This window comes from Lepidothrix coronata, unplaced genomic scaffold (genome assembly GCF_001604755.1).
Source record: "Lepidothrix coronata isolate B3197 unplaced genomic scaffold, Lepidothrix_coronata-1.0 Scaffold114, whole genome shotgun sequence".
In the NCBI taxonomy this organism is placed as follows: domain Eukaryota; kingdom Metazoa; phylum Chordata; class Aves; order Passeriformes; family Pipridae; genus Lepidothrix; species Lepidothrix coronata.
The window spans coordinates 738,240-766,074 of record NW_016690294.1 but is presented as its reverse complement, the minus strand read 5'-3'; the positions used below and the strand labels follow the sequence as shown (position 1 = coordinate 766,074).

At 41.9% G+C, this 27,835-nt stretch overlaps 1 protein-coding gene across 1 annotated transcript; it reads right to left on the bottom strand.

Moving 5' to 3' along the window:
- Positions 1 to 1,637: 1,637 nt before the first annotated feature.
- On the bottom strand, positions 1,638 to 25,521 carry GIPC2 (GIPC PDZ domain containing family member 2). The gene is made up of 6 exons (XM_017824949.1): positions 25,251 to 25,521; positions 17,790 to 17,975; positions 13,451 to 13,631; positions 11,231 to 11,340; positions 10,334 to 10,415; positions 1,638 to 2,377 (listed from the first exon to the last, which is right to left on the bottom strand). The coding sequence occupies exons 1-6, from the start codon at positions 25,491 to 25,493 to the stop codon at positions 2,223 to 2,225; spliced, it is 957 nt and encodes a 318-aa protein (XP_017680438.1). The 5' UTR covers positions 25,494 to 25,521; the 3' UTR covers positions 1,638 to 2,222.
- Positions 25,522 to 27,835: the final 2,314 nt, after the last annotated feature.

Here is a 27,835-nt window from a genome sequence, read left to right as displayed (position 1 = left end):
CAAAACCAACGGGGAATTCCTGACATTTCCTTTTTCCTTTTCACCTGGAACTTTAAAGAATAAACCATATGGCCCCCAACATTTTAACCCTTCATTACCTTGAATATATCAGTTAAAGTAACCCTGTGCAAGAGCTGAGGGTGCTCAACTGTAACAGAAGATTGTGGGCTCAGATTTGCAATTATCAAACAGTAAGAAATGCCAGACCTTGTTCTCTCTGTCCTAAAACTACCCTCCCTTCACAAAATAATATATCCTCAAGGCCCCAAAAGAGCAATGTATAAAATTTAACCACCTCCTTCAAGTTTCTTTACTTTCAAATTTTACAGAAAGTGACGTGTTCTTGTAAAATTATGCAATTTTACTTCTCATAATGGGGTTAGTCCAAATTTTTCTGCTGTAATACTATTTCTATATATTTTCTATCTAATTTCTGCATACAGAAATTGATAACAATCACACCTGTTTGAAGATAAATATAGATTTCAGCCCACACTGGTGATGAGGTACAATGAAGAGAAATTTTGATACCGTGAACTTCTAAAATACCGTAAAATATATTACCTCCATACTGCTCTGTACCACTCATTAAATAGGAATATCTATATTATATAAAAGCTTGTCCTTAAACCAGAAATACAAGAGCAAAACATTCACAGCAGCATTTATAAAATTGGAGATTATCCCCATTCAAAGATCACTGGATGGTATTTATAAGACCTTCATGCAGTATTTCCTAACTGGAAAAAATATTCACTAATTATTAACAGGTGCAAAAAACTGAAGGGGAGTTTGGAAGCCTTCCTAAATAACCTAGTAAAGAGAATGAGGACCTGCTCTCTCCATGATACTTCAAACTCTCATGGTTTGAGACCCAAAAATAATCATTGACATAGAACATGTGAAATTATTGGCATAGGCTTTATTTTAAAGAGATGTCTGCGAGACAGTGAAAGACATTTTCCTCAGAAGAAAAGTAACTAGGAAGTGACTTAGAAAACAAAGTTTTGTAATAATTATTATTTTATACTCTTATGCAAATATAAAAATACTAAAAAGCTAGGACACCTTCCCAGGTCAGACCCCACATTCTTGTTTAGTTTCATTTTCTATAATCTCAGATTTATTAGTAAAAAATTAGCAGTTAAACACTTATGTACAATATAATTGGAAATCCTAACATCTAAAAGCAGTTTAACGTATTTTTCAGGGTTTAGTCATGCACTGTCATCCAAACTATGAGTGTCTGTGACTTTACAAGAATTATCTCTAGGTTTGAACACCTTCAATTCCTCCTGTGTTTCCACATTGAAAAAAAAACACAGAAAAGAGGGGAATTCCATAAGATTTCAAGAAATCATTTAGCATATCCAAAGATCAACTAGTCCTAGACTGTAGTCTCCAAAGCCAACTCACAGATATTATTCAAATATATTAACAGGAATCAAAATTAACATTTATTTCTCCATCCACAGTTCCTATTGCAATAATATGGCATCTGAATAAAACAGCAGCTTCCTACTTAAAGCATTTCTACCCTACTTACTCACCTCAGTAATATCCAGACAGAATGTCCTTTGGCTCAAAGGCAAACCAGTCTTTTCATTCCAAGATCCTAGTTCTCATCTTTTAGAGGATTTTTTAATTTTTTTGCTGAATTTGCATCCTAAAGAATCAGAGTAACTTATTCCCAGCTTTGTCTACACAGCAAAGACAATGTCCAAGCCAAACTGTAAGAAAACCTGAGGCTTTAGGTTTTTCTCAGCTTTTTGTGTACAGGAATACACAGGGACAAAGGAAAACCAGGGAACTGCAGCATAGAGCTAGGTAGTTCCTCAACAAGTTTATAAACCTCTCTAAAGAGATAAAATAATCCAAACTCCTTGTTGAGTTCTGTCTAAAGCTTTTCAGAATATGGATATATCAAAGTGTCTGTACAATAAAAAATACATCATTTTCATAACATTTCTGTATAAATATATCACCTTGACACATCCCCCACAGCGATTTCTGCGTGCAAATTAAGTTTTTTAAACGTGCAGCTGTCGAAACTTTGGGTTTATCTTCATGTTTTTATTAGAAACCTTCCTTTGCAAAAGGAAAGTCTCAGACGAGAACGCTCTACACAGAGCACCCTGAACTCATCTCGATAAAGTTATTGACGGAAATATTTGCAAATCACTTTGTATTTTCAAACAGGGATTGATGGAGTTGCACAGTTCTCATTCCAGTCGTCCCTGCTTGGCATCTCCTATCGCTCCCCACACGTCAAAGACAAATTCATCCGGGAAGGCAAAGTCTCCAAGAGTTTCATCCAAGGCCACCGCGAACTCGTCAGGGTTTCTCTTGTCTCTTCCAGCTTCCACAATGGTTGCAGCTGAAGAGCAACAAAACAGAATAAGGGAATCAGCATCAGAGTGGCAGCTAACACACAGGGCCAAGGCAGGTTTTGAATGTCTGTTTTCAGAACCTGTCAGGGTCAGCTTAAGGAGAAGCGAAGTTTACCTGCTGAATTTGGGATTTGAGGGAATTTATGTGCTTAATTCCCCCCACACTATCTACTTGCTGCTCTGATTGACAGAAGAGCTTCCTCGGAGTGCTCTTTATACGTTCTTCTTTTTGTTTGGCAGAGATTTAATTTTTAATTCAATGACCTTTCATTTTAATGTTATTAAACTGTATCCTGTATTCATTACAAGAAGCGTGGGCCTAAAAACAAGGTTAAACACAACCCTTGTGTGACAATGAGACCCATGCCAGGTCATCACCAACTCCAGCAAGTTTGATATGACCTTGCTGATCTAAACCAGAAGATCAGAAGGCAAACTTGAGTGTTTTTCTCCTCTAAACAACACAGAACAGATCTCAGCAAGTTAAGAGTTTAAAGTGTCCAAGCTTTTCACAGAAAGCCAAAAGGCACAGGGTTTAAACATGGAAAACAACACACAGTCTGCAAAATAACCACATGCAACCAAGCCAGGATGGGTTTGATAGCAACAGCCCATGTTTTACAAGTCTAAATGTTCAAATGTTGAGCATGACCTGCATTTAAAAAGGAGTACTGGCAAATGAGCCTAGAGAAAACATTTGAGCACTTGAATATTTTAGGAAACAAGAATTCAAATATGGTTCAACTAATGCGTTGTGTAGAGCACAAAGAATATTAAAATCTGGTTTGCTAGGTATTGGACACAGTGTTTTTGCAACTGCCTGAAAGAGGTTGTGTTCTCAGGAAACTATGGTACGGCCTCAAGCAGATTTGCTTAATTTTTCAACACAATTCCATTTAATTTTTAATTAGCTTATTTTTGTCAACAACAAAAATCCCCCAACCAAACCAAACCAACCAAATGCACAAAATAAAGCCACAGCACCTCCAGGTAGTAAAGAGGCTGAGGCATTTATTGTGGGCCATGTTATTGTCCTGCTTGGATCCACATCTTTCCACACCATTCCAAACTAAGGAGCAATTAATTTCAGTGCACGAGTTTGCTTCAGTTATTATTACCTCCAGCTCTGAAAATCATATTTAACTTACAGTGCCCTAGAGGCTGGGTAAGTTTGTGCTTTTGCCTCTGGAGAGTGAAAAAGTTATTTCTGCAAGTCTCAATCGGGTGGTTCAAACTGTGCAAAAGCAAGGGAAAGGCCTCACTGCTGTAACCAGAGCCAGCAAAGACCAGCAACATCCTGGTATCCAGGAAAATGAAAGCAGAGGTCTGACACGACAGAGCCAGACTGTGATATCTTAATGTCTTAAACTGCAAGTTGTCCCCCATCTTTTGTTATACACCAAGGAACCATCACTTTCTTCATGAACATATCAAATTCAAGTGTCACACTGCAGGATTTGGTAACTTCTAGCCTTTTTCCAGAGGGATATCCAAATGGAAACCATGTATTACAGTGCCTGAGAAAGGGAAGGGAGTCTTGAAGCCACAGGAAAACATCTTCACTGGGACAATCTGCCTTCTACCACATGCACTGTATTGAATCCACACGGCAAAGCCTCTCTGATAAAAAGGAAAATAAACTTTCCCTACTCTGAAGTTTTAATAAATTTATTTGATGTTATTTTGATGACCTGAAACTCAACTCATTGACAGTTATAAACTTCTGCCAAACAGTATTTGCTGTTGTGCAAACTTGTAACAAGCTGTAAGCAAGCTTGAGCCATATTCCACACTGTAAACATCAACAACAGGAGTTCTGAAGAAACCTGAAGTTTTGGGTTTAACTGTGTTCAGACATGAGGCTCCAACCACAATCACAGTGTGCCAAACTACACAGAGCAGTCCAAGGAAAATATCTGTAAATCTTGACAAATAAACTGCTGTGATGGAGACAGTTCAAGTGTAACTCAGCTTGCCAGGCACCACCAGTGGTTCTCAAGGACTCTCAAGATCTCTTTCCCTGCCAGATGAAACCCTGTCCCTGTTGCATTGATTCTCTCTGCGTCCCCTGGGAAGTTCCTGGGACTCTTGATTCAGACAAGTCTGGATGGGAAATGGGCATTAAACAGGGGACTCTTGTTCCTGACAAGTGGAATATGAGGATTTGTCCTATCAGCTCATTATTGTCCTATCAGCTTATTCCCTGACATCATGGCATAAAAAGGTACTTATAGAGGAGAAACCCTGGAGATAACAAGGTGAAGGGTGTAATTGAAACTTCACAGATTTCTGGATATGAGGCAGGATATGAACTTACTCTGGATAGACAGTGGGAGAAAGTCAGAGAGAGAAGAGCTGTGCAAGGTGACACGAGACCAAACATGGCAAGATATACTTACACAAAATACTTAAAAAAGCTGCCGTGAACACAGTAAGCATCTAGACAAGTGTTTAAGCAGAGGGGGAACAAAGAATTTAGCCAGTTTTAAGATAAACTGGTCAAGAGACATGAAAGAGCCACATAACAGTGACAGCAGAGATAAAACAAGACCACCCAGCATTGCATCACAGTCCAACTGCCCCAGCTGAGGCCTCAGAACTGCACAGTAAAAAACTGCCATTAACAGCAAGTGTTACTTCAAACACAGTATTCCTTTAAAGGCTGAGCTTCCCAAACAAAAAACCAGAATTTAAAAACTAGCTTATACTTGAAAACAAAATCCACTAAACACAGACAATCAGGACAACTTTCAACTTAGCCAAGAAAGAACCAGAACGTCACTGCCGTGCTAAAGCCTCAAACCAAAACAGCTTCATCTCCAGTGCTGCATCCAGCTCTGGGCCCCTCAGCTCAGGAAGGACATGGAGGGGCTGGAGCAGGTCCAGAGAAGAGCAACAAGGCTGGGGAAGGGACTGGAGCACAAGTGCTGTGAGGAGAGGCTGAGGGAGCTGGGGCTGTTCAGCCTGGAGAAGAGGAGGCTCAGGGGAGACCTCCTCACTCTCTGCAACTCCCTGACAGGAGGGGGGAGCCAGGGAGGGGTTGGTCTCTTCTCCCAGGCAACTCTCAGCAAGACAAGAGGGCTCGGTCTTCAGCTGTGCCAGGGGAGGTTTAGGTTGGATATTATGAAGAATTTCTTTCCAGAGAGAGTGCTCAGCCATTGGAATGGGCTGCCCAGGGAAGTGGTGGAGTCCCCGTCCCTGGAGGTGTTGAAGGTGAGACTGGATGTGGCATCAGTGCCATGGGCTGGGAGCCACGGTGGGGTTGGATCAAGGGTTGGACTTGGTGATCTCAGAGGTCCTTTCCAACCTGGCTGATTCTATGACTCTATGATCTGCATTGAGCAGCCGCAACCAGCGCTACCGGGGCACGTCTGACGTGCTGTAATTATCAGGGCACACTCCCGTCGCCAGGTCCAGCCGCTGGAATGCGATGTTCATGGAATGCCGGTTCCGCGGGAGGCTGCAGGGCCGTGGCTGCGCGTTCGGCAGCGCGGTGCTGACCCCCAGTGCCGGCGGGGCCGCACTGCCGCGCATCCCGGGAACAGCATCCCTCAGGAATTCCAGGCACCCCGTGCCAAGCTGAACCCCGCCTCACTCCTTCCATGCATCCAGGAGCACTAAAAGCTGACGAGCCTTCTCCATCACCCCCCGAACACGTTCCCGTCTCCCCAGGCAGGTGCCGCAGCCCCAGGGCGGCCCCGCCGTGCGGGACAGGCGCGTTCCCACCAGGACATTTCCCACACGGAATTCCCGAGGCGATTCGAAACCTGCCAAGGCATTTAGCAGACACTTTGCCAACTTGAAGAAAACTCTGCCGGTTCTCGGGGGGTGACGGCCTCGTGCCAAATTGTCACCACTCCCCTCCCTCTCCCCCAGTGCTTCTTGTAAGAGCTGCACAATAAGTGATTACAGGAATTTCATTCCAAGAGAATACTTTTCCACACTCAAGAGAGCCCCCAATTGTTTTCAGGTTTTCTTTTCTTTTTTTTTTTTTTAATTTCACTTCAGGCAATGTAAAAACGTGATAAATTTCTACATAAAATGTGAAAAGTTCGGCAATCTTAAAAGTGATGAAAGGAATTAGAAGTCTTGTCAGCTTTAACTGAGAAGCTCAATATCAGCCTTTCCAGAATCTGAACAAAGTAGTATGTTGGCTTTTCAAACCTAGTCCCTTCTTTAAAATAACTTCAAAGATTTTTACAAAATCTTTATTTTCACTTTTAACAGACACATGGGGCACAAGCCATGAAAGCTACCTGCTGCCTGCCACTCTTATTATCTACCTTACACTCTTATTATCTACCTTTTCTGCCTATATCCTACACTGTAACTTCTTAACATAAGTCTTAACAGAAACCTCAATATTTATTTAGCTGTAATGCTATTGGAAGTTTTGCCTTCACCAAAAAGGTAACAAATATTTTTCTGTCCTGTCAGTTTAAAGCAGAAAATGAAGCATAACACTGCAGTTTCCAATATTCAGCATTACTTGTTTTAAGCTTCATGTTCAACATTATCGTATCTGGCATTTAAGGTACTATTACAAATATTATTTCTTGTTCCTTTTTTTTTAAGCACTGATACTTCTTGAAGTGGAGAAGTTTTCTCATTTAACTGGACTTGCTGCCTTTCTTTTTTTCTGGAAATTCCCATTATTCTCTCAGAGTAAATGAACAGCCACAACAATACACCCCAGAGTGTATACAATAAAATCCTTTGGGAAATGAAAGTCTGGTGACAGAAGGAGAAGAAAACAAAAGATCCAGGGAGAATATCACTCCAGCTAAAGTATTTTGAGATAAAAACATGTATTAAATATTGCTGGGTTGTGAACCAAGAGAAGAAGCTTGAGTGACAGCAAGGCCTTTTTGCCATCATTTTTCAACCAGCAGCATTCTGGGGTTGGATTCCATTGATCCAGGCTTCCTCCCACACAGAATTTTTGGGATCAAATACAGTCTGTAACAATTCAAGACTTACTGATTTAAAAACTAAATGCCACCAGTATTTTTCACTAACACTGTTTCCTGAGTTGCTCCTATTAATCCACAGTTCAAGTTTCTTTAACAGAAAAGAAAGCATAGAATTTAAAATAACCTGAATTATCTCTCAACTGTACATTTATGTTTTAAAGAAGGCTGAAGTCAAGCCTTCACCCAATTTTTAGTGTGCCCATAAAATGGCTGAGGAACACAATTCCTGAGCCAACTGTCCCTTCTGTGGATTGAATCCAATTTTCAGTAAAAGAGTAAAGAAGTAAAAAAGTAAAAGTGCATCCAAAAGCAGGTATATAAATCTCAGCAGCATTTAGATCTCTGAAAATAAAAAGCTGTGCCAAAAAAAAAGAAAAACGTGCATGCATTTCCACTAATGATTTCCAAGCATTTTGCTCCAACTTAGGGATTTGTGTGTAGATTTAGTCAGTCTTTTTGCAACTATCACGATACTTAACTATGCAAAAATTAAGGGCTTTATCTCACCTTTAATTCTGTCTGTAATTTGACATTAGGGTTTCTTTTTCTTTCTTTCTAACTTATGGCTTGAAACTGGGGCACTGTTTTAGAATTCAATCACTCCATGGAAGTGTCATTTTAACGGAGATGAAGGAGCAACACTGACATCCAAGGATTCTGACAAACAGAACTGCATGGGAGTGAGCAATGATTGAGATCTTAATCACTTGTCAGCTGCACATTGTGATGACTTGCATTTCCAACTAATCTGGCTTGAGTAATGAGTGAAATTTCGAGCTAAGTGGTGATTGGCATTCTCTGAATGAATCTTTTCCTCATATTTCATTTTCATGGATGACTGATCACATCCAGTCTATGAAAAACTGACATGTGTTAATTGAGCAGATATGTGACAGGTGATTAGCTCTCCTTTGCTAAAGAGTCCTAGAGCTGTTTAATTGTTTTTAAATTATAAAGTTTTGTCAGCACCATTGGCCGCCGACTCTCAGATTTGAACTTCAGGATGGGGCTTCAAAGGTGCAAACTAAACCCTACAGTCTTTGATTCCTGACAGCTTTTCTTGGTTACACTACCTTTTGAGAAGGAAAAGAAGAGATGAAGGACAAAACAACCACCCAGTTGGGAAGAAGAGAGTCTCTCTGAGAGCAAAGATCTCTTCCTTCTTTGAGTATTCTTTTAAGGCATTCTTTGAAAGTTTCCAAACTAAAGAGGAAGGGCACTACATCTTTGGGGGGAAAAAAGAAAAAAAAAAATCAAGGAATTCATGGGAAAACTCTACCAGGTGCTTGGCAATCAGCTCAGTCATATGTGTTGATAGCTGAACTTCTCAGTCTGCTGTGCCAGAGCCATCCTGTTACAGCCCTGAGAGCCAAAACCACAGGGAACAGCAGTTCCCACAGCACTGTTCCCATGGACACCGAAAGCAGGACACCTCCAGCTGGTTATTCCTGTTGGGTGAGGAGCCTGGAGACCTTGGCAGTAACCTGCAAGGACAGGAGTCTCCAGAAGCTCAGCTTAAGCCGGGACTGCAACAGCTGCAGGACAAAAACAGCTCCCAGAGGGACAGCTGGCAAGAGACTCAGGGCTTTGAAGCTGGAGCCAGAGATGGACTGAGGCACAAAGGCTGCAGGAGAGGGACAGGCCATGGAATCCTCCCCAGCCTAAACATGGCTCAGTACCACACAGGGATACCAAGAGCACATTACATGGCAGCAGCATCACATGTTAAAGTTGCTGGAAACAGGAGTTTTGAGAACTTTTATTTTCTGGGAATAAGAAAGTTTAGACGTTACCTAAAGACCAGAACTCACAAGTTTTGGGGCAGCTCTGCCCTCTCTTCTATGTCAGGAAGCTCACCTCTACCTTAAACTGAAGAAAAATAGTGTTCTACCTGCAATTTTTCCTGAGAGAAAACCAGCAGAATCTGCCAATCACATGCTGGCTGGCAGGAGCAGCCAACAAAGGACTTTTGGCTATTCAGATAACCTCCTTTTGTTCTCACTCCTCTGTGCTAACTGCTGCCTTTCCAACCCTGCTTCTTTGCCCTTAGCTTCATGCCAGACCTATTTTCTCTTCTGCTCTTCCTTCTCCACTTCTCTCTCACGAAAGCTTTCTTTTCAAGATCACTTTCCATTTAGCTTACCCTTTTCCTAATTCTTGACTGATTATTTTTTTTTTTTTAGGTATTACCACACACAACAATAAACACCTTCCTCTTTATCTCAAGATCAGCGGTTCCAGAAGATCCCATGAGGAATACACCAGCCACAGCTGGCTACAGTGGCACTGCTTACTCAGCCAGACTGCAGCTTCTTCCCACACAAACAGAAATTCCTACTCAGTTGTCAGATCAACAGAGAAAAGCAAGTTTGGTGCACTTTTAAGGAACTTATGACACTTAGTTCTTTCATTATAAATTGATGATTCTGATAACTAGTAAACATTCTGCAAGTTTTCCCATGTTCTTCAGAATACAGGTTTTAGAGAATTTGATAAATTGTACAATTGCTCTGTCAGTTCCCTTGCTAAATAGCTGCCCTTTCACTGATGAAGATCTCAGATTCCAACTTCAGCAATCAACTGTGATGTGTCCAAGCCAGGGGGCAAAAAAGCAAATAAACTTATCCTTAAGAATCCTTAAATGTGGTACACACAAGATCCACTAGAAAACGTGCCAGAAAGAATACAGTGCGACAGTTATGGCAAACACCTTAAAAATTCTTGCAACAGTGTGTAGATAATGTGAAGAATAGAAGATTAATTAATTACATCATAAGGATTGAAGTGGGAGGAAGATTCTCTTATCAGACACACACATTTGCAGAAATACAGGCAAGTTTTTGAGGCTGCATGCTGGACAAGCTTTGCTTCATTTACATCCAGAGACTAAAGTACTCAATAAATTTTAGAGTGCATTCAGAAAATGAGAAATTGCTTAATTTTGTAGTAATGTATTTGCTAAAAACTCACCTAATTCATTATCTCTTATCCCCATGTATGTTTCAAGAAGCTCATCCACTTTATTAATTGCGTTTTCTTCAACTTCAGTTGGCTTTGTTGAAACAAAGGGAGAAAAAGAACAAAAGTATGATTATACCAGCAATTTGTCAGTGATTACCCTTACTCCCATCTTGGCCACCTAGACTCACAAAATCTACAAATAAAATTGGTTATTCCACTCTCTCATAAACCTGATCCTACCTCCTGCCATCAAAGCCAGGCAGCTCACACATTCAAACTAAACATCTCCTGGCAATACAGATCTTCCTCAAACCCTCATCAGATTTAGGAGAACCCAGAATAAATAACATTTCTTCACCAAACTCTAATCCTGGTTTTACACATATTCATGCCCATGTAATTAGTCTCTCCTAACAACAACCCTTACACTGGCCCCACACACTTTGCAGAGTCAGAAATGGAAACAATTCTTCAACCACCCTCCCTTTTTCTTTCCCCTTTCCCTCTTTGCTCTACTCTACCTTAAATCCATCCATGTAATCCATGGATTCCAAAACCTAAACTTAGGTTTTATGCTTCCAGGTTCCTCAGCCCCATCCTATCCCTGATAATCTTCAACTTCCTATAAGCATTTCTCCATGCAGAAGGCAGTCTTTGTCCCACAAGCTTTGTTAACATCCAGATTTTTCCTTCCTACCTGGTGACATCCAGATTTTTCCTTCCTACCTGGTGACATCCAGATTTTTCCTTCCTACCTGGTGACATCCAGATTTTTCCTTCCTACCTGGTGACATCCAGATTTTTCCTTCCTACCTGGTAACATCCAGATTTTTCCTTCCTACCTTGGGGAAGAATAAATCAGGTGCCAGATAACTGAACCACTGAGGGGCCCCAAGGTAACCATACCATCTCCTCCACAGTAGCAGAGCCTTTGGTTCTCAGGCGAAGTGTTTCTCTCCCTTTGGAGATTTTTGCCTCTGTCAAAGCTCCACCTTTGGACCTTGGTTCCAGCTTTTCTAAAGGCAAAAACAAACAACAAAAATAAAACAACACCAAGCAAAACTAAGTATATGGTACATCAGAATATGATGTATTTGCTTTGGTTATTACATTATCTTCACTGCTTATTCTAATCAAGATGTAGAAGTATGTAAAAATTATAAATTAACTATATTCTAAGTATTGCTTTGCTGACAGTTTCTGGTCTTCAAACTCCAATATCTGCTCGACTGCACTGAAGGTAGGACTTCCACTGACCAATGTATCTAAGCAGGCCTATGGCATGCACTTCAATACATGAACCTTGTACAATTTTATTTCCCTATTCTACAGAAAACTGTGTTTATTCCTTAATATTAGAAAACAGCTGCAAGTCACCAGCCAACTGCTGATTTATTCTGGTCTTTACATGGCAGGTTTAGCATTGCAACATTCCCATCCTTCACTGCTGCAGTGGTGCAAACAGCCCCACAAGGCAGGTCATGATGAGCCACGCTGAGCTGAGCTAACAATTTGATTCCCAGCAGTCACACAGGGGAAACCAACAGGAATTCAGCACCTGCTTGTCCAGCAGGACCTGGATCTTGTTCCTCATCTCCTCTGGGGCTATTCTCAGCAGCTGCAGCTTAAACACTGTCTTGAATAAATTTGTGCCTAAAGCCCAACTGCACCTCAGGCTGGAGGCAGGATGTTCTAACCTACTGCAACGTGCAAATTGATTTATGTAGGGTAAAAAGGTGACATGCACCTTCCAAAAATCTGCCCACAGAGCTCTGATTGCCTCTTAATTCAACGTCAGATCAAAGGTATTGCCATGAAATTAGCAGGTCTCCTTCTGTACATCACAGCAGACTAAAAGGTATCTGAATCACCTGATTGAAGTAAATACTATTAAATAATGGCTGAAGTCATCAATCAAATGCTGATTTACCCTGGCCTTTAAAAACAGACTGTGGAACACTTTCAGCATTGGATACAAATTACAGGCTCATATTAAAAAAGGGTATTGCTGAGTTATTAATTGCAATAGAATACATATGTAATACTACTTTAGCATAATTTATAACATACACATTTAAAGTCGATACAGGAGTATCAGCTGATATCCAAACTCATTAGAGATAAACTCAGAACCCTCATTCTTCACAGAAGCACCAGAAGCAGAAAGAAATCATTGCATTTCTCACATTTTCAATTTCTGCTGCTATTCTGACACCAAGTGTCAAGACTGGTGTATGACATTAGCTGTAAAATATTAACACATAAAAGAAGATTTGAAAAATAAACATTTAAAACTTTGGCTGCTGTAGGGAAGATGGTGATTTTGAATTTCCCATTACTGCAGCTGCGCAAAAGGCCTCATACAAACTTATGATTTAGTACTATTTTGAAGTTCTTATTACAGGAAAACGGTAGAAAATTTGAGGGGATATAAAAAAACTGAGATGATAAAAATGACAACTCGATCTCTGTTTTGATTCCCTGAGTTAAATATACCGGGGTTTTTTTGTTTGCTTATTTACCACATTGATAGAATTAATATACATAAGAATTCACAGTAGATATGCATTCCTCTTATATTTAAGTATAACATGCAGGTGGCAAGTAGAGACAGAGCTTTGCCATGTTGCTTCCTTCCAGTTCTGAGTATTCCTGCTGTATGATTAGAGATCCACAAAACAGCTGGGGAGAGGGAGAACAGACAGGCAGAGAGGCAGCAGAGGAGGTGCTCTGGGGAATCTCAGTGTTTTCTGCAGCCTGGAAAAGTCTGACACACAGGTCAACAGGGAATATGTATCAACAGAGGAAAAGAGGAGTTTTGAGGGCCAGCACATTAGTGAAGTGATCCATGCTTTAAAAATGTATCTGTGACACAATTCCTGCCCTTATTTTGCAGCATCATGCAGTGGCAAAAGAGACTGAGACTAAACCCTCACGAGGATGACTGCTGGAGAAAGCAAGATGCAAGAAGATCCGTTCATAAATTTTCCACTTCAAAGAAAAAAAATTCATGCACAGCTAAAAAAATAACGTGGCAGCCACGGTACCTTAGGGGCACATTCTGAAAACAAACTTACAATGCAATGCAATGTGGGATTTTGCTATCCAGTGAACAAGGGCACTCACCAAATGCTTTCAAAGGCTCTATCAACTCCAGCTTGAACATCTGACCTTTCTCCAGATCTTTCAGCATTTTGGCGACTTCATAATGCCGACAATCAGACACGTTTTTTCCATTTATAGTCTCTATGTGGTCACCCACACAGACAGTTCTGGTTTGGTCCATAAGGCTGCCTTCTTTGATTTTCTAGGATTTAAAAAGAAAAACAAAACAGAATTAGGAACATTCCTTTAAAAGGTGACACTTTTTCAGAGGTGACACCACAGAGTTTCAAGAATGTCAGTGAACAACATCAGTAGCACTGAGCTTGGTATTCCAGCAGTGTGTTTGGTCTGTAAGACTTTCATAAAAGGTATTTTGAAAAGCATTATTTTTCAAACAAAGTATTTTAATAAGCACTGAATAAAAAAAAATCAGCAGGAAAAAAAAAGAATGCATCTATACTTTAGAAATTAAGGGTTCTGAATAAGCTAATATCTTTTGTGCTTTAAAACTGAACACAAGACATGTCACTAATGTGAATGTTTAATCATTTTTTTTGTTTTATTTTGATTTAACAGCTTGACAAGCATAGGAACACAATTTTTCTCTTATCAAGTATGGTCCAGGGACATACAATAGGTGTCTTATACATAGTAAAAAATGACATACTAGAAAGGGTCAATCTCAATGAGTTCCACCTCTAGTGGTAAAACTATCATTTTCTTCATCAAGCTATACAGCTGTATATCAAATAATAAAGAAATGAAATAACAAAGAATAAGAATAAAGAATAAGAAAATCTTCTAAATGCCACCTCATGGAAAACACACACGGTCTAACGGTCGTAACAGAAGTCAGCATTTATAGGTTTTGTAAAGTGGAACGTAAAAAGTGAGGGGGGAAAAAAATCTTTAAAATAATTTATCACACTTAAAATTTCAGTGATTGTTTACTGTTGTTAGGTACTTGTTATGTATTTGTTCCTCACGTGCATACATCACATAAGCCGTTATTCTTTGGCTATTTAACAGAAAAGCTGTGACACAGTAGAATATCTTATATTTAGCAGAGATACGAATTCCATTTGAACGTGCTCCTGAACAACAATCTTTTCAACAAAGCCTGACGTTGTTCAGGCTGAGTTTGACTGAGGTAACAGGGAGACAAAGCACACAAACATATTGCCACCTACTGCAGTGACACCCGGCCCAGCTGCACAACCATCCCCAAACCTGCTCCCGCTCCGCGTGCGCGTGTGTGAGCCCACACATGTGCCTCCATCTGAGAGGCAGTGGGAAGTGTGAGAGCGCTGCTAGAATGCACTGCCACAGTTTGAAGCTTCAGGATGAGTTTAACTCTTTCCAGTACTTTTTTCTTTAATCTAGATCAAAACCAAACTTGTGCACTGTAAACCACCTGCGACTCCTCGAACGCTTCCACCAACGCTGTCTCCATGCAATCCTAAACATCCACTGGTCAGATGATGTGACCAACACATCTGTTCTAGAACAAGCAGCTGTCACAAGTATTGAGGCCATGTTGCTGAGAACACAGCTGTGCTGGGCAGGGTACGTCTCCAGGATGAAGGACCAACCACCGCCTCCCCAAGATCCTGCTCTATGGGGAACTTGCCACCGAAGAGAAGATACAAGGACTCCCTGAAACAACATCTCAGCCTTGGCCATATTGATCAACATAACTGGTCTACTCTGGCCTCCAGTTGGGAGGCCTGGAGACACACCATCTATAACACTGCTGATGCCTTTGAGAACGCAGCAGGGTCACTCTGGAGGAGAAAAGACAATGCAGAAAGAATCGTGTCTTGCAGAATTTCCCACCTAAGGAGTCTTTCTGCTGTGCCTTTTGCAACCGGACGTGTCTGTCTCGTATTGGCCTTTTTAGCCACCAGCGTGTTTGGAACAAACGTGGGTAGAGCCCTTCCCAAATCTTGGTTTGTGAAGCCTGGCCGTGATGATGATGAGATCAAAACCAAGCAGAAGCCTCGCAGTGAATGAAGAGGTGGGTGTTGCACACACGCCAGAAACCAGGCACCAAATGCATTTCTGTTACCAGAATTACCAGGATTCAAAAGGGTGCCCACCAGACTTCAGTTAATGTTTAGTCTATATGTTGAACTCCTATTCATTTAGCTGCTTTTCTTTCCTTGGATTCCGACCCTAAAACTGTTTCAGCAATATTCACTGGCTGTTATTTGTGTCATATCAAACGTTTTTTCCCTATGACTTAGATTTTATCAACACTCCAAGTGACCTGAGACAGCAGAGCAGCATTGTCACAGCAGTTAAGGTGCAACTGCTAGGCCTGTATTTCAAGTGCTCTACAGTCCAGTGAAAAGCTGTGAGGATCTACATTTCCTATGTAATGTCTACCCCATTTGATAATGTCTCCTTATACACCTCTCAGTCACACTTCAAGTTCTACTGCTATTCTTTGAATGCTAATTTGATTCCACAATACTTCTTCCCATCTGGCCATGTACCCCAAAACCAAATTTGTGAAAAGAGAATGACACCAAGTTTTGTTCTTGGCATGGCAAAATAACATTAGATTTCATAGGAAAAGAACCTGCAGTTCAGAGTGTCAGGTTTGAAACTGGCTGGGTTATATCTCAAACATAGAAAGCGCCCTATTGTTCAAAATGCAATAAAATTACTACAGCCCATAACAACTTTCAACAACCCACCAATCAGTAAATTTAATATTAACTTTTAAGTAAGATTGGAACATAGTAAATTTTCAAGGAAAATATTTGTATATAAACAAAAACAATTCTATCAAACTTTAGAGTAGAAACAGCTTAGTCTCTGCTTAGTCATTCACCTAGGCAACCAAGTATAACAAAGATGCAGCTTTGACTTTTGCATATGTGTTTCCTATGCTGCTTTTAAAGATCCATTCTCTACACGTGCAACAACAAAGCTCCTGGAAACTTCCTAAAATGCATTCCTAAAATGCAAATTCCTCGATGCATTTCCATGAAGACTACATCATTTTCATGACAGTGCTTATTATTAAACCAGTACGAGGAAAATCGTGTTTGTTCAGAGAAGTTTTACCCGATTTACTGGAAATTACAGCTTGCCTTGCTTATGTGGTGAGGGTTTTCCAGTCTGCTCCAATTATGCAGTGTTCTGTGTGCTGGCTGCTCTCTCCCTGTGTTACCAACCAAGCACAGAGAGGGTTTCACTGCACAGTGCTGCACACGTGAGTGCTGAGCACCGAAGCATTGCTGTCAATGCCTCCTTTTAAAATGCCACATAAGCAGCAGCACGACTGAATGGTATGGGCTGCGTGGATGCCATCACCAGAAATTCACACTTCTGCGTCTTTAAACATAAAAAACGAGGCTGTGGTTTTGCCAAAATGCTCACTGAAACCTCCACTGCATCTTGACTTTCTCAAACGCGATCAAATTTTTCCACCACGACGACGAGCAAAGCGATTTCTAAATCGTGTCTCATTTTATATCCACGGCAGCGAAGGAATGAACAGAAAATACAAGCTCTCCTCACAAGAAGCTCTGTTTACAACAGCAATGAGAACAGCAATTGGGACAGCAGTGACCGAAGATAATTGCCAATGCCTCGCTAATAGGGGATAATTGGAGTAGATTAGAGCAAAGAATCTAAAAAAGGCAGAAAATGTGATTAAGGTTCCTAACACCTAGTCTAACAAGAAGGGTAGCATCATTTCCTCAGCTTCTACTTGCCTCAAAACATACCATCTGTAGGTCCTCCAGAAGAGGAGAAGGGAAGCAATTATGATTAATATACTGTGCATGTTACTGTCCATAGTTGCTACTCAAGTTAATTGTGGTAAATTGTGTTAATTCATATCCTTTTAATTCACACTACCTAAGGCAACAATACTGGAAAGCTGAAAAAGCACTATACTTGCCCCTATTCTAGTATAGCACAAAGGCTTCTGCCCTGTGAACAGGCAAAGACTGAAAGAACATGATCTCATTATCACATGAGCCTTCTATAAGCACCTAATCAATGACATCAGGAAATCACTTTAAAATAGGAGGGGGCAGAGGCAAGCAGGATCTAACACCCACCACCTCAGGGTAGGTCGGGAAACACAATGGTCACATTGTAAAGCTGATACACATTACAGAAGCAATGAACAAGTGAACTAATTTTGAATGACATGCTGCACAGAAATAGCTGAGCTAATCTTGAATGATGTACCTAAAGAAAAGCAACTTTATCCTTTACTTACCATACTTATGATAATAAAAGATTTTTTAGTTCTGAAGGATCATTAAACCAATAATCACCCTTTTATAGTAACAGAAGCTTCTACAGAACAAAGTATTTCACTGGTAATTCAGCTTACCTTTATAAATGCACAGCCAGTCCCATTGTCTGTAATAGTAAGTCCCAGCAAATCCTCAGTTTTAAGAATTTCCACTTCTTTTCGTTGTCCCTTCACGTGGGCAAATATGAAATCTTCAAGGCCAATTTGTGCACCTAAGAGCTTGTCCATGTCAACTTTATAAGTGTTCAAAGTGCAAAACATGATCTGTGTGGGAGGAAAGCAAACACATTAACATTATATTAGGTTTGATGAGCTTGATAGGAAGATAAAATGAGAGCATGGTGCTGGCCTCTGACAGATCCACAGGTGAAAGGAGGATATCTGTCCTTCTCCAGCTGTCCCAGGAGAGGTGACAGGCTCCACACATGACATGACAGAATCCACAGGATTCAAAGATCACTAGGGACTACTTAAAACACGATTGCTTAAAAGCAGTTTAATGGGGAAAAAAAAGAGCTTATCAAAACCAAACGGCCATGAGAGAGCATGAAATGTTTTGTATTGCTCCATGTGTTCCCCCATGAGCTCAGAGCACGTTGCCTCCAATGGGTTTGCTTAGTTCCTACCCTCCCTCCAGCATGACTTGGGGTCATCCCTGTCCCAGCTTAGTAAAAGCAAGGCTTAATAAAAAGGGCAAATTTCTTCTTTATAAATCAGCTTCTCTGAGGGATTTTCCTTCAGCACTGGGTACCAGGCACTTCTTTTTCTCCCTACATTTATGGTAGTTCTTCAGCAGGGAGGCTGATTGTCCTGGGCACAGGGAGGGTGAGAGCAATCCAGCTGTACTGCTTAGGGAGAGAGATGATGCTTTTGCCCACCACGGTGCTGCACAAAGGAATTTGGCCATTCCAGGCAGGCTTTGGGCTTTCTGCTCTTATAGGCTGTCCTGAACAACCCAGCCAAAACAGAAAAACCCAAACCCAGCATCCCCCTCACAGCTCTAGTAACTACACCTGTCCAATGCCTTTCCAAGCTGAAGTGGGGGCCAAGGGATTCCACAGCTCCTCCTGCACAGCAGCCAAACCAGAGGAACTCTGTGCTCCAAGAGAAACCTGGAGAATCCCTAAAACCTACTTGACCAAGGCAAAGAGTACCCCCAAAGATCATCTTTTACATGCAACTGGAAGCAGAGGAAGAGGAAGAGACTTGCCACTCCGTTTGTCCCTCCAGCACGGGTGGCAAAGGCACAGCAGCAAACCATCCCACAAAGGCTCTGCTGCCAGCAACGTGCACACGGATCTGACAGGACAACAGATAAGGGCAGATACTTTTCCACTCCCTGCCTATATCTGCTGGATGTTATTCTCCTTCAGAGTGCACCTTGGACCCCCCTCGCGCTCCAGCGTCCGCTCCAGCCCCAAATTAGGAAGTGGAAAAAGCAGTGCCAGCACATTAAAAGGAGTACACAGTGGGAAGCCAGCCTAGCATTCAAGAAAAACAGCAGCAGGATGTCACCCCGTGTCCTTCATCTGTGCCACCACTCAGGTGGCAGTCCCTGGGGAGCAGTCAGCTGCCCAAAAACCCCAGCACAGACCTGTGGCCTACTGAACCCTGCTGTGCCTTGCTGGAGAGGGAGGGTCTCTTGCCTTCCCAGCTTCCCTCACTATCCTCATAAAAAATACAGGTTTTCCCACACTAGAACACTTCAAATGCCTCTTCTTTCCTTCTGGCATCCCTGGATGACAGTAGAAAAATCGAAATGAAAGTCCTGTTTAAGTTGATTTCCAGGTCAAATGAGGGGTGGATACTTTTTACTAATATATTTCATTGAGAGCATTTAAGTTTCTGGAGCTTTCTAGAAATTAAGATTCTATAATATGGGGAGTTTGGTTTTAAAAACTGAAAGTTTAGTAGAGAGATGGTGTTTCTGGAGGGAGGTCTTGTTTAGTCGTTTTTAAAAACAAAATAAACAAAAAACCCCCCACCAAACAGCCTGGCTTCAAAGGCTACTTGCTTATCTCACCTAATCCATCCACTGCAATCTAACACCTTATTTAACAATGAAAGTCGTAACAGCACACCCCTAACACACATTAGTTTTATTTGCTTAGGTAATGCAATGTTTTTCAGTCAAACAATAGTGAAGCAGTAATAACAACTAGAGAACTTAACCTAGTTTTAAGTAGGAAGTTGCATTCTATTTTGTAAATAAGAATAATCTCTAAGCATAAGCTTTTTTTAAAAAAAGAATTCAATTCTAACAGACAATATCAAGTTCACACACACATCTTCTCTCTCAAGCTACATAACTTTGCCAGTTTAAAACGGCAACTCAGTTCTTTGTTCATTGTTCTGACAACGAACAACAAGCAGTCTTTACATTTTAGACATTAGCATCCTTCATCTGACCTTGTCAAACAGACAATCATCTAGTAAATACTGTCACACCTTTGAATAGATAAAATTGGCAACAGAGCGGAAATGTGATATTTAGAAACTCGATCCAGAGCTTCTCTTTTTAGACTTTCATCTGGATGGCATTCCTACTACAGCCTATAAGTCTGCAGCATTTTTTGTGAGTCAGTTCTGTGCTAACCACAAGGCTGAGAGAGCATCAGCTGGTCAAAAATAAAACTTAAATCATTCTTCATCCTCTTTAGTGAACAACTGCTTTTTCTTAGAACAAATACATGCAAAGAGTAATGTACTAAAGATGTATCTCTCCAGGATAATACACCATTACACCATCTACCAGTTACAGCACAGCTTTATTCGTACACAACTGAGACCTGTGAATTCAAAAATTATGCTTTTGGTGGATTTTACATAAGTTTAATACTGGTACCTAATAACAGATTATATACTTAAATACTTAAATAACAGCTTCTACTCACTCCAATTTTGGCACAATTTAACAGTAATTTTCTCATCCAAAAACGATGCAAGAAAAAATTCAATGTGCAATTTTCATTGTTAAGTCTTTCCTCTCCTTACCCTAAACCTTCATATGCATTTGATCTTTAACTCAGCATACCAGCGCTGTGATATTTCATGCCAACTTTAGCAAGATATTATAAATCAGAACTGTTACATCAGTCCCAGAGTATCTAGGATACCTCCTTCACCCAGAGTTATCTTGTGCAGCACACAGAACAAGGAAATTCCATTCAGTGACAGGATCTGGGGGCTTATGCACAACCTTATAAAATAGATTATAAAATGGATTATTTCCTGCATCAGTGTTTTCAATTGGAAGAGACCACATTAGCCAGTAAAAACCAGGGTTACACTGTGTGTTATATAAAGAAACTGTATTAGCTCCAAAAGAGAGGGTTACATGATGTGTTATATAAAGTATATATGCAACACCATACTGCATATCCTATATATTTATTATGTTCTCATCTTCCCTATTAAGCCTACACCTTGAGATCTCAGATAGCTTTACAGAGGAGATCATAATCTCCTTCTCTGTTTAAGAGGTAGGGAAACGGGAAATCTAATTCTGAGCAAGATGTGACACCCACTGACACCAACTCCTCCAAGTTCTACTGTGCTTTTGGTACTGCATCAGGTCTGCAACTTTGCCTCCCCAAATACATTCAAAAGTTTTATAAAATAACCATTCAGTTTGGGTTTTTTTTAAACCCAGAGCATACATATATGAGTTCTTCTATACCATTATTTCCATACTCATATTTAAAATACTTTCAATTAAACTATTTGAAAAAGACACATCAAGCATCACACCTAATACATTTAAGTGACATTTAAGCACTGCTTAGGGAAACAGCAAGCAAACAATTGCTGCCATAGGGCTGGGAGGAGGTGGTTTGTAGGGAGTGTTTGCTCACAAAAGCATTCAATCTGTAGGCGAGACTGTGAGCACAATTTGTTTCAACGGACAAGCAGATACAATAAAACTTCCAGCTCTGTGGTGATGAGGATGAAGATTTCACAAGCTGACCCTTTTCTCTAAAACACACTTTAGATTTAGAAGGGCAGTTTTGTTCAGAAACCTAAGTTTCAGCAGTGGCTTGTTGGTTGGTCAGCAGTCTTCCATAAAAGTTTAAATTGAACAGGTTTAAATCAAACACTTCTAAGAAAGTTGAATGTGGCACAGCCTCACAGTGTACTTGACTGTTTAGCATGAGGAGGCAAGGCCTGTGGAACAACAGCCCACACATAAGCTCAGGAGTTGACTCTTATTATTGGAAGAGACAGAGGGAGCTGCATTTCTGCCCTTAGGGCTGCCAGAAAGGGCTCTCTTTTCCTGTATTCCCCTTGTGAAGCAAAACTCCTGCCACTGTGAAAGAAATCCCAACCTCCACTGGCTCTTGAGAGACACACCCACTGAGCATTCAGCTCACCTCAGCAGCCCCGCCACACTTCACCTTTCCAAGCACCCAAAATCATCAGAAGCACCAATTAGGAGTACACAACCCAAAAATCCATATAGCTCCTGTGGTTTACCATTCCCTCCCCATCTGATCAAGAAACAGCCTTGCTACAGCTGCACTTTGATATCCATGTTCTCAGTGCCTGATTAGCTACTCTGAATGCTTTAAAGCCCTACCATGTGCTCTCACAGGAGCACACCACCACCAAATGCTTTAACAGACCCACATTGTCCTTCAGTCAGTGCTGATTATTTATCATACAGGCTGCACTTTAGCACTCTCACCCTTACAGGGAACATAACATTCCCTGTTACATTTCCCAATAGTCACAGTGGAGTGGTAATCCTAAATGGCCAAGACTACAGATAAATACTTTTTCCAACTACTTTTCCTACTTCATCCTCCATAGAAAAAATAGAGGGAGATACTTTTATTACTCATGCAAACAGAAACACACATGTGTAGTTAGTTAAGAATTGCATCTACCCATATATTTTTTTAGATCTGTGTTTGCTTGTTGAAAGCCTGTTGAAGCAATTAAGTTAAAAGACAGGAACAATGTGATCTACCTCGAACAGCACTCATACTAATGATAGAGGTAATCCATTGCTAGAAACCACATCCACTCCTCCTCCTCCCTGTGGAAAGAACATTAACACTGCACCAGGAAAAGACAAAATGCTAGTCACAGTAAAAGTCAGAGAGGCAGGCAGAAAGGCAGGCTAAATATCAGATTCAAGAGGAGTAACTGAGATATATTCGCCTAGGAAGGTGGATGAAGAATAAAATACCTAGACAAGAAAGGATGAGTAGAGGAAAAGCCTCAGAAAGCTGCTGTTATGTCTCACTCCTGCATAGACACCCAGCAAACACCACAGGAGTGAAGGAGCAACCCCTTTGAAGCATCCCCTGTCTTGCCCTGTCCCCATCCGACCCTGCTCATGATCCAGGTCTGCACAGAAGTTTCTGTCAGTGTCTGTGCAACAGAAACCGTGTTTTATATAAACTTCTCTCTGTCACCGTTGGCAGTCAATCACAGAACCTGGAAAGGATTCTCCAGCAGAAGCTGAACTCAGCTGGTCCTGTGAGATGTGATCCAAAGAGGGAATGAGGTGCTGTAACCATGGGAAGTCAAAAGGAAAAGTGACAGATTACAAGTGTAGCTCATTCTCAATCTTATTAAAACTCTCAGGCAGGAATTTATCCAAAAATGCACACCCTTGCCTACACTCCACTGAACTCACAGATCATATTAAATGTATTCACTTCTGCAAAAGTTCTCTGAACGGTCTCCACACCGGCCTCTGCCCCTCCCTTCCCCCCCACTATTTCCACCTCAGTCACTCCCAGGCAGAGATCCCTGTGATAGTGCCTGTTTCCAAAGGCAGTGGGGTATCACACTGCCCACAGGCTCCAGCACAGTGAGGTCACAGAACCTGCCCTGCACAGGGAACACCTACAAACAGCATCTGAGCACCTCAGTGTCTGTCAGCTTGATGAGATCTAGCTTCTGGCATTATTCTTTACACCAGACTCTGTCCAAAAGTACCTTTACCTAACAGAAAATACCATTTAAAATAAATTCTAATAAATTCACACTCCATGGCAGTTCTTGCTGTTCACTGATCTATTCTATTTTATCTTGACCGTCCAAACTTCTGTTGCAAGACCCTCTGGCCTAGGTTCTTCACTCTGCTGTGCCACCTTCACAACAGGAAATATTTTTGATCATGATTTGCATCTCGTACAACTTAGTTTCTTAAAGCCAACTGAACTTATAGAGTAAAAGATTTAAAGTTCAGTGCCTCCAGAAATAACTGTCCATCAATTTCTACCAGAAACCACATTAAAACAAAACAAAACAAACAAACAAACAAACCACAACAAAAACACCCAAAAAGCCACACATAGCAATGGAACAGCGGAGAGGAAAAAGAAATAAGAAACTTCTCTAGTTTGGCACAAGGCTGGCAATACATGCCCATGAAACATGTGGTGCTTCCTCTAAAACCTTTGAGGGTGTCAGATTATACATTTAGCAGGAGAAACAGGAGAGCACCATTCATACAAAATTAAGTTTCCTTGTGAATGAACACTGTTCTTTCTCCAGTCAGTGGAGCCAAAATTTCAACAGTGAAAGGAAGAAAACTAAAATAGAAGACAATCTGGCAATTAGGAGAACTGGAGAGTAAAAGGTCTGAGATGGAACAGAACAGAAGGGGAACAGCAGCTCAGTATGGAAAGAAAACAAAGCAGCAGAAGGTCAGAAAGCAGCTGGGAGGATCTGGAAAATAGGTGCATTGCCTGGCAATGGCACTGGTACCTCTTAATTACTTAATGCAACAGCGACTGGTTAAACTGTACCCACTGCTACTGCCACTTTTCCTTTACAAGGTACTGTTTGAAATGCTGCTACCTCAGGCCACAGCAAATTCTCAGAACTTGACAACTTTTAAAAATGTCAGTAACAAAGAAGGGAACAAGTAAAGTTGTACAGCCACATGCAGGCATAATGAAATGTTAGCACTTTGTTTCAGTTTCCCACTCAGAGGTCAAGGTTCACAGAACCACGTAGGAAGAACTTGATAGGGCCACTACCTTTTAACTAAGAGAAAACAATGCATTTACAAATACAAATGAATCATTATCCAAACAAAGGTTTAGAACGTGGCTCAGGAAAAAAAAAAAAAAAAGATCAAAAAGGCAGCAGCGTTAAAAAAAAAATGAGTTTGTTACAGACTCAAATAAAGGTTGGACTTGACGATCTCAGAAGTCTTTTCCAACCTGACTGATTCTATGATTCTGTTAAAAATAATTACCTGATAATTACATACCTGATAAAGCAGAAAACTTTCTAAACATCACCCTCAGCTGAGGTTTTAAAATGTAGTGAGATTTAGGGCACTTACACCCCCTCCCGTTTTGCCTTCATTCTGGGTATTTACCCTTGCCCAGAGCGCAGCAGTGCCCAGGAGCTGTCACACGGGTTACCCGAGACACCGCAGACCTTTCGGTCAGGAGGACCACTGCTGTTTCCGTCTGTGTCTTTTCCCGAGCGGTAACTCGGAACAGCAAAGGGAACGTCTTTCCTCGCAGAAAACGCGAAGCAGCCGAGGATGCCGGCGGGCGGCGGCCGTACCTGCGCGGGGTCGATGCCGAAGGCCTGGCCGATCCTGCCGTACAGCTCGCGGGCGCTGCCGAAGCCCTCCACGCGGCCCGTGGGGCTGCCGTGCGCCAGCTGCGTGTGGAAATGCAGCCGCGACGGGGCCGGGGCCGGCGCGGGGGACGGGGACGGGGCCGGAGCCGCCGCCTCGCTCTCCACCAGCTTGAAGGTCTCCTTGGACTTGTCCTTCTTCTTCTTGGTCCGCAGCCCCAGCGGCATCTTCCACGCTCCGGCCGCTGCCGCCCGCGCTGGACTCTGCCCCCGGCGCGGCACCGCCCCGGCCCGCGGCCATCGCGGCCGCCAGGTGCGGCCCCGCCCCGACACACACCCGGCCCGCGGAGCACGGCCGAGCCTCAGGGTGAGCCCCGGGCCGAGCCCTCCCCGCCCAGCCCCGCAACAGCTGCGGCCCCGGAGCCCGCCCGAGCCTCAAGGTGAGCCCCGGACCGAGCCCTCCCCGCCCGGCCCCGCAACACCCCCAGCCCGCGGCGGCAGAGCCCGGCTGACCCTCAGGGTGAGCCCCGGGCCGAGCCCTGCCCGCGTTCCGACCCTGCAGCCTCAGCGGGGGCGTTCGCCACCTTCCCCCCCGCTAGTTCACGAGTTAGCAAAGTTAGATGTTCACCTGACAGGAGACAGCTGTGCTCCAAACTACACTCACCTCAGTGGAATCACCTTGTTTTCACTGGAGTACTCACTAGTTCAGGAATTAGCCAAGTACTAAGTATTTACTAGTATTTACTAGGTTTATATCCAGGATATAAAAGAAACCATGTATTATAAGGAGTTCACCCAACCCCTGCTTATTTACCACACAGTACACAGAATATCTATGAATCTTTAAGGGTTAATAAAGCAACAGCCATATAAGCAAAGTTTAGGAGCCTTCTTATTTCCAGCTTTGACACACCAGGAATTAACACAGAAATACTGGAAAAGTGTAACATCTAATAAATTTGAAATGTTTCCTTTGCTACCATGGAATAGAGGAACGTATTGTTCAGTTAGATGTTCACGTTACAGGAGACGGCTGTGCTCCCAACTACACTCACCTCAGTGGAATTGTTTTCACTGGAGTACTGAATCCACTCCAGATGTGAAGAGTGCAAATTGCATGAGGTGACATCCAGCTAAAGGAATCAGCTATGAAGCTGCAGAGAGAAGCAGCACTGCCTTACCACATCATCTTTCAGAATAAAAAAGACATACCATTGCAGAGAAGAAGGATTCTGGCACATGGAGTCAGACCAGGCAGGCACAGAGAATTAATTATTATGAGGCAATCCAGAGTCAAAAGTTCTGACCAGATCTAATCAGAGAGTACCTAGAGCATACAAATTTAGCCTTGGTTTTGGAAAGAAAAATAAACCATGTACAAAAAAAAAAAAAAAAGAAAAAATGGGTTTCATCCTTCAGTTTCTCACCCCTATGACAAGGATGTGAGAATCCTGGCATGCAAGAGTCATGAAGTTTGTGGAGAATGTATGTGGAATCAAACAGTCACGTTACTGGACATGAAATGCCACTATCAGCACATAAAGAGTGTTTCACTATACACGATGTATCTATCTGGTATTTGAGGGCTGGCTGGGTGGGGTTTGGAGTTTTTTGAATGTAAGGCAGCAGGGCTGTGAACATGGTAATTTCCCCTCGATAAAGCAATCAGGCTTGACTAACAAGATTGTTGTTGCAGAGCTCCTCCCTTGGGGAAGCCAGTAATTCCAGGGAAACAAAACAAGCACGGGGCACTTATACCTTCTATGCCCAAGGGGATCAACAGTAGATCTCTACTTTCACTCCTTAAATAATAGAACAATTAACTGGAGAAGCCTGAAGGAAACAAATCATGCCATCTAAAAGTCCATTGCTGACCAATTTGACAAATGAAGAGCTGAGATTCTGTACTTCCTGAGGAGATCAGTGTTGCTGTTTGCCCAGTTTGTGTGCCAAACAGTAAGGGACCTTGTGATGAATAGCCTGCTTCTATAGGATTTGTTCAGTAAGCAATACAGTAAGAACTATTCAAGTCAGCTGCAAAGGAGGACTAGCATTTAGTGACTGAAAAGCAAAGTTGACTCAATGATATTTACAGTAGCATGTCCATCTATTTTTTAGGTCTAGCAGATGAATTCCTGTGCACAGAATTTCACCCTAAGTTATAGAAAATTTCACTGGTAAAATCTGTTTTTCCTCTCAAGTATGTTACCAGTGAGTCAGACTAGCACATAAGACGCACATGCTAGAAAGGAACGGAGTAAATTTGTTCAACAAGCCACAAACAGGCTTCAACAAGCTTTCAGCATAGCTAATACAAAACTGGCTCAGCAGGAGAGGGGAACACCAGTCCCCTCAGGACATCAGAAACCTGCTGTGGAGCAATCGGAGTTGCACTGCACGGCTGAGGAATGGCTGTAATGGAGCTCTGCCCTACTTTCCAACAGCTTGAGGTTACCCTAAAGACTGATGGTGGGGAGATTAAAAAAGGATCTTTAGAAGCAGAGCTTTTCATAGCTTTGCTGGATGAACTTCAAAGCAACTAAACGACTTTTACTTTCAATGGCACCTAA

What these genes read in the sequence shown, in the direction of transcription:
- GIPC2 (XM_017824949.1), bottom strand. Translation starts at nt 25,493, where the DNA reads ATGCCGCTGGGGCTGCGGACCAAGAAGAAGAAGGACAAGTCCAAGGAG. An exon ending in CTGGCTGTGCATTTATAAAG is followed by an intron (nt 13,632 to 17,789) that starts GTAAGCTGAATT and finishes TTTAAATCCTAG; the next exon opens with AAAATCAAAGAAGGCAGCCT. An exon ending in GATAAGAGATAATGAATTAG is followed by an intron (nt 2,378 to 10,333) that starts GTGAGTTTTTAG and finishes GTTGCTCTTCAG; the next exon opens with CTGCAACCATTGTGGAAGCT.